Source organism: Amblyomma maculatum, chromosome 3 (genome assembly GCF_055883805.1).
Source record: "Amblyomma maculatum isolate TAMU_Amacu chromosome 3, ASM5588380v1, whole genome shotgun sequence".
Classification (NCBI taxonomy): domain Eukaryota; kingdom Metazoa; phylum Arthropoda; class Arachnida; order Ixodida; family Ixodidae; genus Amblyomma; species Amblyomma maculatum.
Window position 1 is genome coordinate 69248327 of NC_139346.1, and position 13412 is coordinate 69261738.

The window sequence follows — 13412 nt, forward strand, 5'->3', positions numbered from 1 at the left end:
GAGCGCGGCTGTCTACTGAAACCTGAATCACAACACATAGAACAGATTCCCCTTACTTGAATCTTGCAAATATGCTTCTTTATTTAAATTCTCGGTACTTCAATTTAATGGTTATTCTCACACACAAAATGAACAAAATGAATACTGTCTACGTGCTCTCGGATAACATCTGAATCACTTCTGAGATATTGAAATGTTTGGCTATTAGAAATACGACGTTTAATTCGCCTGCTGATGTTGAACATGATTCTGGTCATTCAGCTACGTCCGTCCCTGCCTACATTTTTGTCTGTGTATTTCGCATTATATCCCTAGTAAAAACTTCTAAACTATGTGCAATACCGCCGCATGAACGCAAACTTGGTCTCTGGCATCGTGCCAGTCGGGCAAAACGTCGCTTCAGTCGGCGACTGTCTGAAGATTCCCGAAGCGAAAAATTGGGCTCGCCGGATGGGGCCGCCACGAGATGAAATAAAGCCTGCTCATACAGCTGCACTGGAGGCGCAGAGAGTGCACTGCTTTTTGCATTCCCTGAGCAGCTGTGACAGCACATGTACTGGCCAAAGCCCGCAGCTAAATGACGCGAACGATAGCGCAGCGAGGGACCATAAAAAGAACAAAAAAACGGTCGGCAGTTGCGATGTTTCCGGCGACTGGAAAAATGGCAGAAACGTTTTGAGCTCGCACGTCGAGCGACACGTGGCGACTTCTGACTGGCTCCGAGCAGGCACCCATGCGTGTCAAAGACCGCGGCGGGGAGGAAACGCACAGCGCTCAGTCAGTGGTAACGCTTCGCAGAACAGAACTATACTTCACGCACGAAGGCAGAGAGCAAGACCATCATGCCGGTTCAACTGTATCTGTTCCCTGGCAGCGCGCCTTGCACCTTCGTGCAAATGGTGGCGAAGCACATTGGCGTCGACCTGAGCCTCAAGGAGCTCGACTTTCTGAAACGTGAGCACGAATCACCCGAATTCACGAAGGTAGGTATCGACTACTTCATAACCAGGCGTGCTTAAATAATCTAATAAGCTAGGCACGCGATGTGAAGGAAGATTTCCTCTGCATGATACGCTTAAACAATTTCTTTGCCCATTTTCCTAAAAAAAAAAAACTATTAGCTTGTCGCCTTCTTGAAAGCAGATGGAGAAAAATGGGGGCTAAACGACTTTGAAATGGGCAAGAAGGCATTGGGATCTAATTATCAGCCTAGCCTTGTAACGCGGTAGATCGGAGGGTCTTCATTAGCGACAACTCTTGGCGCCGCAGGTTTTGGCGTATGGAGAAAATTGGGGTTCGCTGAAAGGGTTGTGACGTCAATAGAATTTAAAGCCAAGAAATCATGAGATTTGAATGCAAGGTTGTGACACTGCTTAAACGCCATTTTTACATGATGGAGGTCACATTAAACTAAGCTGAAAATAAAACTTGGGGAGTTGGATGGGAAATGAACCCGTGGCCGCCAGTCTCTTGTAAGACACGCTATACCGCTACGCCATTAAGCGACGTTTTCACATGTCCTTGGTTGTACGTGTTTGAGTAATTACGGGAACGTGCTTTACTTAACCGAATATTTTCAAGGGCTAAGGTACCCAGCAACTGCACTGCACTGGGCTGGACAAACACGATTAAGTCAGAATTCGCGTCACAAGTTGTTTGCAGCAGTGCGAAGGCTATAAAACAGGCATATGGCAAAATTGAATGCCGTGCCCAAAGAGACTGTTCCTACGCGCCTTTCGCTGTGTGAGAATGTGGCGCGAACAAACAAACAAACAAACAAACAAACAAACAAAAAGCAATGGTGCACGTGTCATCCTAGCCGACCCAGGTCGCCCATGTGCAATGCACGATGAAATGCTGGGAATAGGAGACACTGAATAAACAACGGATATCAGGGCGGGGAAGTATGACTTTCATCTAAAACCTCTTTGAGTTATAGTATGATTACTATGACTCAAGGACGTTTTAGACGAGTGTGACATTTCACTGGCCGGGTCTCCGCTGTTTATTCAGTACCTCTTGTTCCCGCCATTTCATCGAATTCTGCGTGATTTCTGCATGCAATAAGAGATTCAGCCCCTCGGTTTAAATCGAGGTCTTTTTAAAGAACGTGAAGCCTAACGAAGAAGATCTCGTGGTGGGGTGGGTAGCCACAATGTGTCTTACACTCTACGAGTTTAGGACAAAGTCCTTCTTTTTCATTTCTCTCGAGCTCACCTCTGCACTATGCACTTACTAAATTATTAAATGGAGGTTTCAGGTACATTGCCTAGATGATAGTTAACAAAACTGATAGAAGTATATATTTTTATCTAGCTATGTGCGAAGAGGTAAAGCGACGGTGTTCAATTTATAAAAAAAGAAGGAATTTTTGATACAAGTCGAAATAGGCATTCGGGAAAATTCCGCTAAGAAAACATGATTCTTTAGATTATATTGAACAGAACTATGCAAACGTGCCGAAAAAGAAATTTTGTGAAGTCCCCTTACAGACTTATGCAAACATAATATAACTACTCTATGAAATCTCGAATTGTTAGAAACCGCACCAATGGCGAATCTTCCTGAACAAATATTAATGAATAAAATTAATATTAATTTTTAATAATAATGACCAAAGCAGGTTGAGGATTCAACCTGAAAGAATGGTCTAGTCAGCGGACGGGAATGTCCACAAAAAGTTATCCGGGTTTTAACCTTGTCAGATCGATGATTCGGGACTGATGGTCTGTTTGAATTACCCACTCCAGGACACGTGGACTATGGCGTCACAATTTGGCGGAGAGTCAGGCACTCAATATCCAAGATCGTTGCTCAGCTCTTGCGCCTACATCAGCGCTTGCACACCAAAAAAAAAAAAAACGAAAATGATAAATAAATGTCTACTATGCAGGAGAAATGCTTATAGTCTAAAAATATCAGAAGCCTATATCGAAAGTTCGATTCGAGAAAACGATAGAAGCATATCTTGTGGTCTTTCCGGTCAGTTCTTAACCGCCTATTGGGATTGTGTCAGGAAGAGCTGTTTTTAGCGCAGTCGAACGAATGGGTTACCGAGGCAAGTTTGTTTGAATTGTTTTACAAAGGACCTTGTGCGCTTATGTGCTTCGTAAAAGAAAAAAGAAGGTGTCCGCGTCTCTAAAATAAAAGCGACAACGCCTAACGAAAACCTATGGTCATTCTTTAGTCATGTTTGCCATTCTTTCTTGCTCGCGTTTCTGTGCTAAGTAGGCACATAGGTATTCCCTTACAAATTGAACGAATTATGCTTTTTGCTCTCGTTGAAATAAAGCAGAAAGTCTGGGCTACGAAAAACGCTGCTCCATTTATTTTGATTCGTGCGAGAAAAACAGAGTTTCTAGAATATGCTCAGGGCGTGACACAGTTTGAATATTAAAGACGTGAGCGCGGTTTCTTATGATGTGCTATACACACCAGTCGTCCTCACTTCTCCGCACTTTCCAACAACTGTATGGCAGTGAAGAAAAATGCGGAAACCCTTCACATGGTACCTATCGTCTTTCTCTCCCGATTATGTAAGGGCACAACAGCAACAACTTTCAAGCTGCGATAAGCGCGCCGAGTTGAATACTAGAATGCTGGCTTTCTAAATTTTTCACAGTACAGCTTTTGACTGGCTAAGAATACACGCACCCGGAAACAGTGCGACGTCAGCTCTGAGTAGTGATCCCTTAGAGATAGCACATATTCCGGAATCCGTCTTTTGGGATGTGCATTTTTTTCTTCTGCTTTGACTCTCCCCTTAATCATGCACCTATGGTGTCGCTTTCTCTGTTGAATCTTTTACTCCTATCGTCCATCACCGCACGGTTAAGATACGCATGGAGAAGACCGACAGTTTCTGAGCTTTTGATTTACCGAAAACTAATTTTAATTTTTCCCGCCAATGTTTTCGGGCTTACCTTGAAGAGGTGCAGAAGAGGCACAGAGACTGAATACTAAGGACTCCATATGCTCTGCGATGTGAGTGCACGTAAAGATCCCTGGGTCAAAATTATTCCGCATCTCTTCACTGTAGTGCCGCTTTCGTTTTTTCCTTGTTCCCCTTCACCTTTCTTTCTTCGCTTACGTGGCTGTTCAGGTGTCCACGCAGAAGTTCCCAGGTGTTTCAAAAGCCTTTTTAGCACGGCCAGGTTCCTTGCTTGGCGAGAACTGCTCAGTTTAATCTTGGCCTGTTGGCAAGGTCATTGAGTCGTAGCCTGACCAAGATTGAGGTTTTATATCTAGTTTGAGAACTTGCGCTGCAAACATGATATTTCATCTTTTTTTTGTACAAATTCATATGTTAGAGAAATGACAGATCGCGGCCAGCCAAGAATATTATATTGACAACATGATAACGTGGTGTCAGCTGCAAGTGCTACACTTTACGAATGTTTCTGGCTCTCTGCTTACTCGCGTTGTACGCCATCTACCTTCCCTGTCACGATAACGCTTAGATCAGTATGTCTGATACTCTTGCCCCCCCCCCCCCCCCCCCTCCTCCCCTTGTACAGCTAGCACTCCGCTCATCACTTTACTGCTTGAATCTATTAGGTGGCTTATATGGCTTGGAAAAGGAACACTATTTCAAGGAAACGAGTGGTGCAGTAATTGCTTACATTTCTTGGTGGAGCCTGAAACGTGCCGTGAGGAAAATGTTGCTTGTTGCAGTAAATAAAAGGCGGGAAAAACAGAGGCGCAGCTAAAGCCTGCAACAGGATTTCGACAATATAGGGTTGTTTAAGCTACGTATGGCCAAGAGCAGTAATTACTAAAATAGAAGTTTTGGATATAAAATCTTTATTTCCCTTCAGAGCAAAGCGTCATTCATATTTGCTTTAAATACGTGCGGTTTTCTCAAAGCTTTTTCTTTTTTTCGAGACTTTTTATTCGACTTGCAACATAAGGTTCAGACCAAGTGCTTACGTTTTACGTGCGGCAAAGGTTGAAATGTTGGTAATCCGCACTAATTTCATATTTCTGCTCACGCGTAGTGGTTTTACTTCGAGTATGCGGAAATCACACGATTTTTTTTTTTTTCTATCCACACCGTAGCTTATTGGATCAAACGCTTTGACTTCTTCCCAATATAGCTCGCACCTATTTTTTTTTGTCGTCGGTGTGGGCTATATCAACAAATGCCCATTTGTGCAGTGTATACTCACCATGGCGGCTATGGCAGGGATAGAAGGTCGACTGCCCACCCAACTAAAAATAAAAATTCGCATCGTTTTGTACTTTAACGTGGTGTTTCAATAACCTAAACAGTATTATGCGAGCATACATAAAAGGAAGTGCGTATAATTTCCTTCTGTGTTCGCAGCTTGAACATATAAGAAGGCGCCAAGTACGGAAAGGTACGTCGCAGTCGCGTACATCATGTCTGACCACAATAGGATATTGTCACGTGGTAGTTACAAGGCCATAGGCAGAATTATTGAGACTTGTATTTCATTGGAATAAACTTTTTATTGGGCTGACTTGCATCCGGTAAAGAACTATGCACGTCGGCGGCCGTGATAACAAGAGTGCTTGGCGGACGTAGAACTACGAATGCTCATTGCTTTCGGCCGAACTCAATTTACAGCCGGCAAAGAATCAGTTAGATAAACATGCAAAAGATGGCAAGAACAACGAGGGACACCGTAGAAATGGATACGAGTGGCTAGATCGTTCGAGATGCATCTCGGCGCATGCTGCGCGCCAAAGAAAATCCTAAAGCCGCCTCTCGGCGTCACTGAGCACGAAGGACATCATTCCGTGCGTTGCAATCAAAGTGGTAAGGTGTACTGGCGGCTGTTGAAAATAATATAAAGCTTTACGTGATTCGCAGCATAATTTGACGTCTATAAAGCATATCAAAAAGGAGCAACCCGCATCCCAGCCAAACAGAAATATTGTAAAAACTTGGATGTGGTTTGGCTTCTGCTGGTTGCGGCTTCGTTTAATGCTTTAGGCTACCACGGCTATAGATTCTCTTGTCCCTGTTTTCCACTCCTTATTTTGGTGCACTCGAACCTTATCCCAATGAGAATGCTTATTTTGAAGCACAGTTAATTTGTCTCCCTTCAACCCCCAAGTTATGCTGGAAGCGTGCGCATTTTTTCAAAAACCCGCGTTCTTTGTTGTCTGTCTTTGTCTAGGTCAATCCATTCCAGAAAGTGCCTACCATAAATGATGCTGGCTTCATCTTGTACGAGTGGTAAGTGTAAAAAAATAAACAAGCTGGTTTTGAGCGTGCTCGCTGTACGAGATACTACAGACACAGTTTGTTCGGCCCGAGGACTCTGCATAGGTGAAGAGCTCACTGAAACAATACTTAGGTTAAATATTTGTGGATAAACAGTTGAGTTCCTTTTTGGCATTGGTATTTCCGCTATTCCAGCGCTGAGAAGAATGTTTCCAAGGCCATGAAATCAGCTTCTCTCACACGACCGCTCCTACCTTCTTTTCTCTTGTGCCTGCTCAACACTAGATGGCATGTCCTGTTCGAGATGACTAAGCAACCTACATGTTGCGCCTCGGCGTCCGGCTTAGGGAGGTGCCATCCTTTGAAGGGGCGCTTGGCGCCACCCGCTAAAGACTAGTGTTGCCAGTTAAGCTAACGGCGCCATTTTGGTCCCCAAATGAGCCGGCGCAGCCGGGCGCTCTGCATGCAGGAGGGAGCTGGCGCTCGTACGATGTGGCGGTCCAAGATTCCCTCCCTGCTCACTGCATGAAGCTTTAGTTGTGCCCTGCGGTGAATATTAGGTGATAGCTTAACAGTTCGTTTGTTCGTAAGGCCGTTGGCGTAGTAGTAATAATAGTAGTAGCAGTAGTAGTATAGTGTCTGCACAGCATGCCGAAAATAATCGGGCGCTGCGTAAAATTTTCTACAATGGTATTTTGTGGTCGCAGTAATTGATGATTCATTGGTGTGTGGTAAGCGATGATATGTTAAGAGTAATTCTCTGACGAAATAAGAAATGAAAAAGAACCAAAATAAAGAAATTGGGTTCAAATATGTAAGCCCAATGCTTGATAATACTAATTAAAAATATTAGAATGCGTCATTTATGATTATTCAATTGAAATAAGTGAAAGCAAATGAAAAATAGGAAAAGGAGATTCAAAGGTGTCAAAATTCTCCAAAAGAAAAGTCAATACTTGATGATGCTAATGAATAAAATTTAGAGCATATAATTGATGTATCAATTAACTGAAATAAATAAAAATTAACATAGAAAACAGAGATCCAAAGGTGTCAAAATGCTCAAAATGAAAAGCAATGCTTGATGAGCATAATTAAGAACTTTTCAGAGCGTAATTGATCAATAAGTAATTTAAACAATTGAAAAAATAAAAATTTGTACATGGGGATTCAAAAGTGTCAAAAGAATATATAATAATATTAATATTGAAAAAATAAAACTGTACATGGGGCTTCAAAGGTGTCAAAATAATATATAATAATAATAATAATAATAATAATAATATAAAACAATAATTTTATTATATATTATTTTAACACCTTTGAAGCCCCATGTACAAATTTTATTTATGCCAAAACGCTCAGCGTGAAAAGTGGATACTTAGTGCTGCTGATTATTAAACTTAGAGCGCGTAATTCTTCAGATAATTGACCTAATTGGAAAACGAAAACTTGCAAAAATAGGGATTCAGTCATAGCTCTTGCGTCGCAGTTATAATGCGAAGGAACATGATTCAAAGTAAGCTGCAAGTGTGGAGTCTGGAAAATAATTACCTGCAATGACTGCTCAGTTCAGTTCAGTCATTCAGTCGTGTCCGACTCTTCGTGACCCTATAGTCATAGTCATAATTCATGACTCTTAGTCACATGAAACACAGCATATGATACAGCACTTAAAAAGAAGTGTACTCTAACGAGGGGTGTCAACATTGTGCAGTCGTAACTCGCTCATATGCACGAATCATGAATCGTATTTTTATTAATGATGATTTGCTGACAGACAATTGCACTTGATAATAGCTATTCTATATGACTTCATGCAGCCTAAAGTTTAGGTGCTGATCACAATTAACTAACTATCGGCTATTAAGACCAGTAACTTGCGTACTGGAATTGTACTTGACATAAGCAATCCCGTGATATGATTTGCCATTGGAGCCTGAAGTATAATTGTTGCTCGCAATTAACCAATTATTGACTATTAATTAGCACTGGTAAGTAGGGTATTGAAATCATACTGTATATAAGCTATCCCATGATATAACTTCACGTTGTGGCGTAAGGTGGACGGTAATTAGAAATACCGAATTATTGGGTATAATTAATACCGGTAATTACTATAATGAAATTGTCTTCAGCATAAGCTGTCGCGTGATATATGACTTCACATTGTAGTCTAAAGTTGTAGACATAAGCACAATAACCTATAATTAACACTTACCAACAGAGTCTGGCAATTAGTGTATTACAATTGCACTTGATATAAGCTATCCTTTGATATATGACTTATCATTGTAGCTTAAAGTTCAATTCCTAATCATAGCTAATTAAGTAACGGTTATTAGCTAGAACCGACAATTTGTGCAATGCAATCGCACTCGTTATGTGATATGTGACTTGATGCTATAGACTGAAGTTCAATTTTTAATCACAGGTAATTAAATAACAAATAATTAGGAGTTTCAAATAGTCAAGCGCTATTGCACTCGGCGTAAACTATCCAACAATATATGACTGGATGTTGCAGCGTAAACTTATTTTTGTTCGCAATTAACTAATTAGTAACTACAATCAAGTTTGTGCAATTATATGCGATATAAGTCTTCCAGTGATATAAAATGCGTGGTGTTGTACTTAAAATAAAAACGCTGCTGCGGACACACTGTACACGTTCTGCACATGATGCTTATCAGCTAAGTAACGCTAGGCAATGAATACAATGCGGCGGCAAACAATATTTCCTGAGAGCAAACGTAGTTGATTTATTTAAAACCTGTGATCATCCCAAAAAAAGGCACATACAGTTCCTAATTACCTAAAACGGCCGAATTCTCCTTTTACACCAGCCTGGTTCTTATATACAAAACGCCACTCGTAGGGTGGGGACCAAAATGGCGGCCCACTAAGCTTGACGGTCGTTTTTTGCCAAAATAAGCAACCATGGCATGAGATGTCACCACCCTAAGCCGGTAGCCGCGGCAAAACATGTAGGTTCCTTAAAGATGAGGCAATGGAGTCAAAATGAGTGTTTTTCATTCGCGAATGAGCGCGGAGCATCGATAACATCGGCGGGTGGGCTAGTTACGCGCCATATCTGTAGGACTGCTGTCTGAGTGCAATCGCAACCGGCCTCTTGGTAAATTTTCTTCCAGAGTGGCGAAATTGGAAAACAAAAGAACCAAATTTAAGCGTTTTTAAAACTACTGGTCGTGCGAAAACAGTAAAACACTGCAGTCGAACCGCTTTTTTAACAAACTTACACGGTTTTGATCCCGGCCAGGTCGCCATCCAGCCTCTCTGATTGTTGTTCTCATGTTACAGCAGTTCGCACCATCGCCTCTCACGTTGAGATGTCGTCAGTTAGTCATGCCGCAGTAGCAAGCGTCGCTGTAGACAAGAGAAATGGGTGCCTCCGTGGCTCGGCAACAGATGCCGTCATAGATTCTATGGCAAGCAGCCAGGCGGCTGACGTTACTGTTACTTTGGTATGAGTTGTGCGATCACGCCCAAGGTGACCTTGAGTGTGGCTTGGCTGGATAAGAGCTTTTTCTCTAATAGCGGCTGTATACTACGCCTTTCCAAAGCATTTTAACCATTTCTAGTTGATGATAACAAATCTAGAGCCGTCCGCTGTGTTGCCGCTCATAGTAGTAAACTCTCATTTGGTATTTCTTTAGTGGTGTACTTGAGTTGAGCAAAAAATCTAACCTGCAGCAATGCCATCGCCACCTACTTGGTAAACAAGTACGCTCCGACCTCGGACCTGAATCCTAAAGACGTGCAGAAGAGGGCGCATATGGACCAAGTTCTGTCCGTGGTGGCGACACACATTCAGCCAAAGTTCTCTGCATTTTCTGTGAGTACTTCTCCAATCATTTGCATATACATACCACGAGCAGTCACTCTGTGTGTTTGCATTTGGTCTCCAATCCACGTGACATCAGCTGAGATGCACGGCCGACGTTAAATCGAGTCTCAAATGGAAGCTCCATATCTTAGCCATGTAGTAGACTGAATAAGTCGAAAAGAGGCCGCACACTTTTTAACGGTCGAGAGTGCTACATATAAGACCAACGTATAACTTCCGGAGCATGCAGCGTGTAATGGTAAGGATTAAAAAGAAGCGCGGTACTTGCTCCACACAACAGGAAACCTATGATATTCTTATGAAGTAATTAAAAAAAAGTTTGGTGATGGTTAACAACAAAAAAGGCGTATTGGCTTAAAAAAAACACGCTTATTTATGATTAGAGGCCAGCAGTTTTAATATAATGATATCTGCACTCGCAGATTCGGGTACATAGGATACGGGTATATAGGCAAAACAAAGCTGCATGGTACTGATTTTCGAAGTGCGAGTTTTCGTTTGCAAGCAGTTCTTAATGAACTCTTATTAAACAATCGCTTTGCAGATACCATCCTTCAGGACCAACAAGAAGCCCAGTGCCGAAAGCATCAAGGAATTTGAAAACGGTGTCCTGAAGGCATTCGAGGTTGTTGTTGGCGATCGAAAATTTGCTGTCGGCGACCATCTCACGCTTGCCGATATTCGTCTGATATCCCTGCTGGCTTGCATTGTTCCGGTGAGTGGCCGACTTTTGTGCAGTCGTATCTTTTATGAAGTAGATAAAGCCACAGCCTTTATTGTTTTCATCGCAAACTTCGGGTAGCAGACCACGTGTTATGGCACTTCACGACCGCAGTATTCATGACTTAAAATTTGGTATATTCGAGTTTATATCGTACATTATCACCATCAGCTTCACCACAATCGTCAACCAGTAAAGTACGCATATAGAAAAATGTAGTGCTATGCCCCATTCCTGCAAATAACCTTAGTCTGAAACAGAAAACTTCTCGAAGAAGGCAAGTGCGGCTAGGGGCGGCACGAATTGGGCGGATCAAATTACAAGGTTTACGGTAATGACGTGGTCCCAGCAGTTGGTGTAGACCGGCTGTTGGTTGCTAGTGCTGATGATGATAATGCATATGTAATCGATACTACAGGCAGTTCCCGGTATAATGAGACCGCGGGTTGATGACGCATGTAATGACGCCACACAGTGAAAGGAACTCAAGAGGCTTGGCCTGGTTCTCATCTTTTGCAGCTGGCAGACATTTTCGACAGGTCGAAATACCCGAAGGTGGCCTCTTACTACGACAGAGTGAGTGGCCAGTTGCCTTACTTCGAAGAACTCATCCGTCCCCACATCGACGAGCGCCTGCGATTTTGGAAGACTCTTCAGTAATCCTGAGGAAGTAACTGGACAGCGTTTCCGGATATTTCTTGCTCCCGTTTATCTTTTTATGAACAACTATTTTTATGGCGAAAATATAACTTCCTTTGTTTTATAAAAGAATTATAAAGGTAAACTGCTGACCTTGATTTTACCTGATGTGTGCGGGTGCGGCGTAGGTCTGAAGACGGATTATCTTATCAAAAGGGGCGCCTACATCTTTACGACATTTTAAAGAGAGGACAGAAGGCCAATAAATTTCGATTGACCGTAATAGCGACTGCGACATCCAGAAAAATACCAATTGTCTAATAAAAACCGCGATCTGCCGCTATGAGCATACATGTTCACACCTGACACTGCAAGAAGCGACAATAGCAGATCAAATACACTTTAGGACAGGAATCGTCATATTTGGCACCATGCTTTACTAAATGAAAGACATTTTACTCGCAATAAACACTTACCTGTGAGCAAAACGGTGCTATGTGTTTCTGCTTTTTTCATTCGGCTTCTTTCATTGATATCAGTTGAATGCAATGAAACAAGCAAAGGAGTTTACAAACTTTGATGCTTCTTGCTCTTTCTTAAAAACGTTGACAAATATTTTGTCAACGATAAAGGAAATTTGTTAGTCGGCCTTTAGGCGCAGCTTGCGTTTCACAACAGTATAGGGGGTATTCACTGACGCGCTGTGCGCGGTGCATTGTAGGTAATTGAGGCGCAGTCGGCCATTTTTGTGTCCACGGAACGAACAGGGCGAACGTACGTATCAAGTGCTGTCGTGCGGTTCTACAAGCAGTGGCATCCGCAGCTACATATGTTGTTTATTGAGCTATAATAGACTGTAATAGAAGCGTGCACAGTGTAAACAACGGAAGCTGAAGAGCTCCGCGAACGACCTCGGCATTTTAAGGTTCCCGAAGTACACACGAACAACTCCACTCGAACGAGACACCTCACCGAGATGCGGCGTCACATATGGCTGGCACGGCTCAACCGCTCAAGTATCATGGAATATGAGAAATGTTGTCAAAATGGGCTGGACTGGATTCTTCGGGATCCTAGCAGCCAGCTCTTGCCACTATCCGTGCACGACTGTTCACGCACTCGAAAGGTAAAAGAGCAACGCGGCAATGTATCGCGTCCTGTCATGCCCATGCATGCAGCGCGCCGCCAACACCTCCTCGTCGTGTTTTGCTACAATAAGATCCTTCAAAGAAGGCTCGCTAAACTGTATTTGCCGTACTTGCCTCATTCGATCTGAAGAAGTCGGATGTTCGCATCGTCTGTGTCGGCTGCTAATCAAAGCAGACCGCATGCAGATTCGGCGAAGGAACATAGGCGGGCAGAGTTGTTTTGCAGAAGGTTTGAAGAACTTTATAAACTTATTTATCTCTAATAAAAAATCAGGTTTAGCTTGGCCAAAACTGCGCTGTATTTCAAGAGTTTTGTTGCAAAAAGTTATTTCGAGCCCGCAAGGCAACGAAGTGGAGCCACCGGTGTCATCGGTGTGGCCTGTGGCAGCGGTTTATTTTCTTCCTTACCGCCACAGACGATGCAAACATCCGACTTCTTCTGATCGATTGAGGCAAGTACACCAAACAAGCTTTGTATAAAAGATACTGACTACCAAACGCCATTTCCGTGCAGAATATCAGCTACAAAAACTCAGCGTTTTAGTTTGTATAAACGTTGGACGGCACGCACGTAATTGCACAAAGAGCGAGTTTGTCTGCTTCAACCGCTGCTCTTAACCCAGCCGCTTGTAACGCAGTTGCGTTCTTCGAATGGTTTCGTTTCGTTTTGTTTTTTTAGGACTGCTGCAGCTGAGGCTCTAAGGGAGCACTTCAGGTGAGGGTCAAAGGAAGTACCTTTGCAAGACAAACAGAACCACCTTTGCAGGCTGCGAGGTTCGAAACTGGGTTTGGGCCCACTGCGGAGGAGGGGCGCGCAGCGGGGTTTACGGAGCTTCTCCCAAA

General features: G+C 42.9%; 1 protein-coding gene across 1 annotated transcript; it reads left to right on the top strand.

The window, feature by feature from the left end:
* The first annotated feature begins 678 nt into the window (after nt 1-678).
* On the top strand, nt 679-11909 carry LOC146194930 (glutathione S-transferase 1-like). Its single transcript, XM_084597591.1, has 5 exons — nt 679-983; nt 6147-6205; nt 9908-10049; nt 10606-10776; nt 11302-11909. The coding sequence occupies exons 1-5, from the start codon at nt 843-845 to the stop codon at nt 11440-11442; spliced, it is 654 nt and encodes a 217-aa protein (XP_084453717.1). The 5' UTR covers nt 679-842; the 3' UTR covers nt 11443-11909.
* The last annotated feature ends 1503 nt before the right edge of the window (nt 11910-13412 follow it).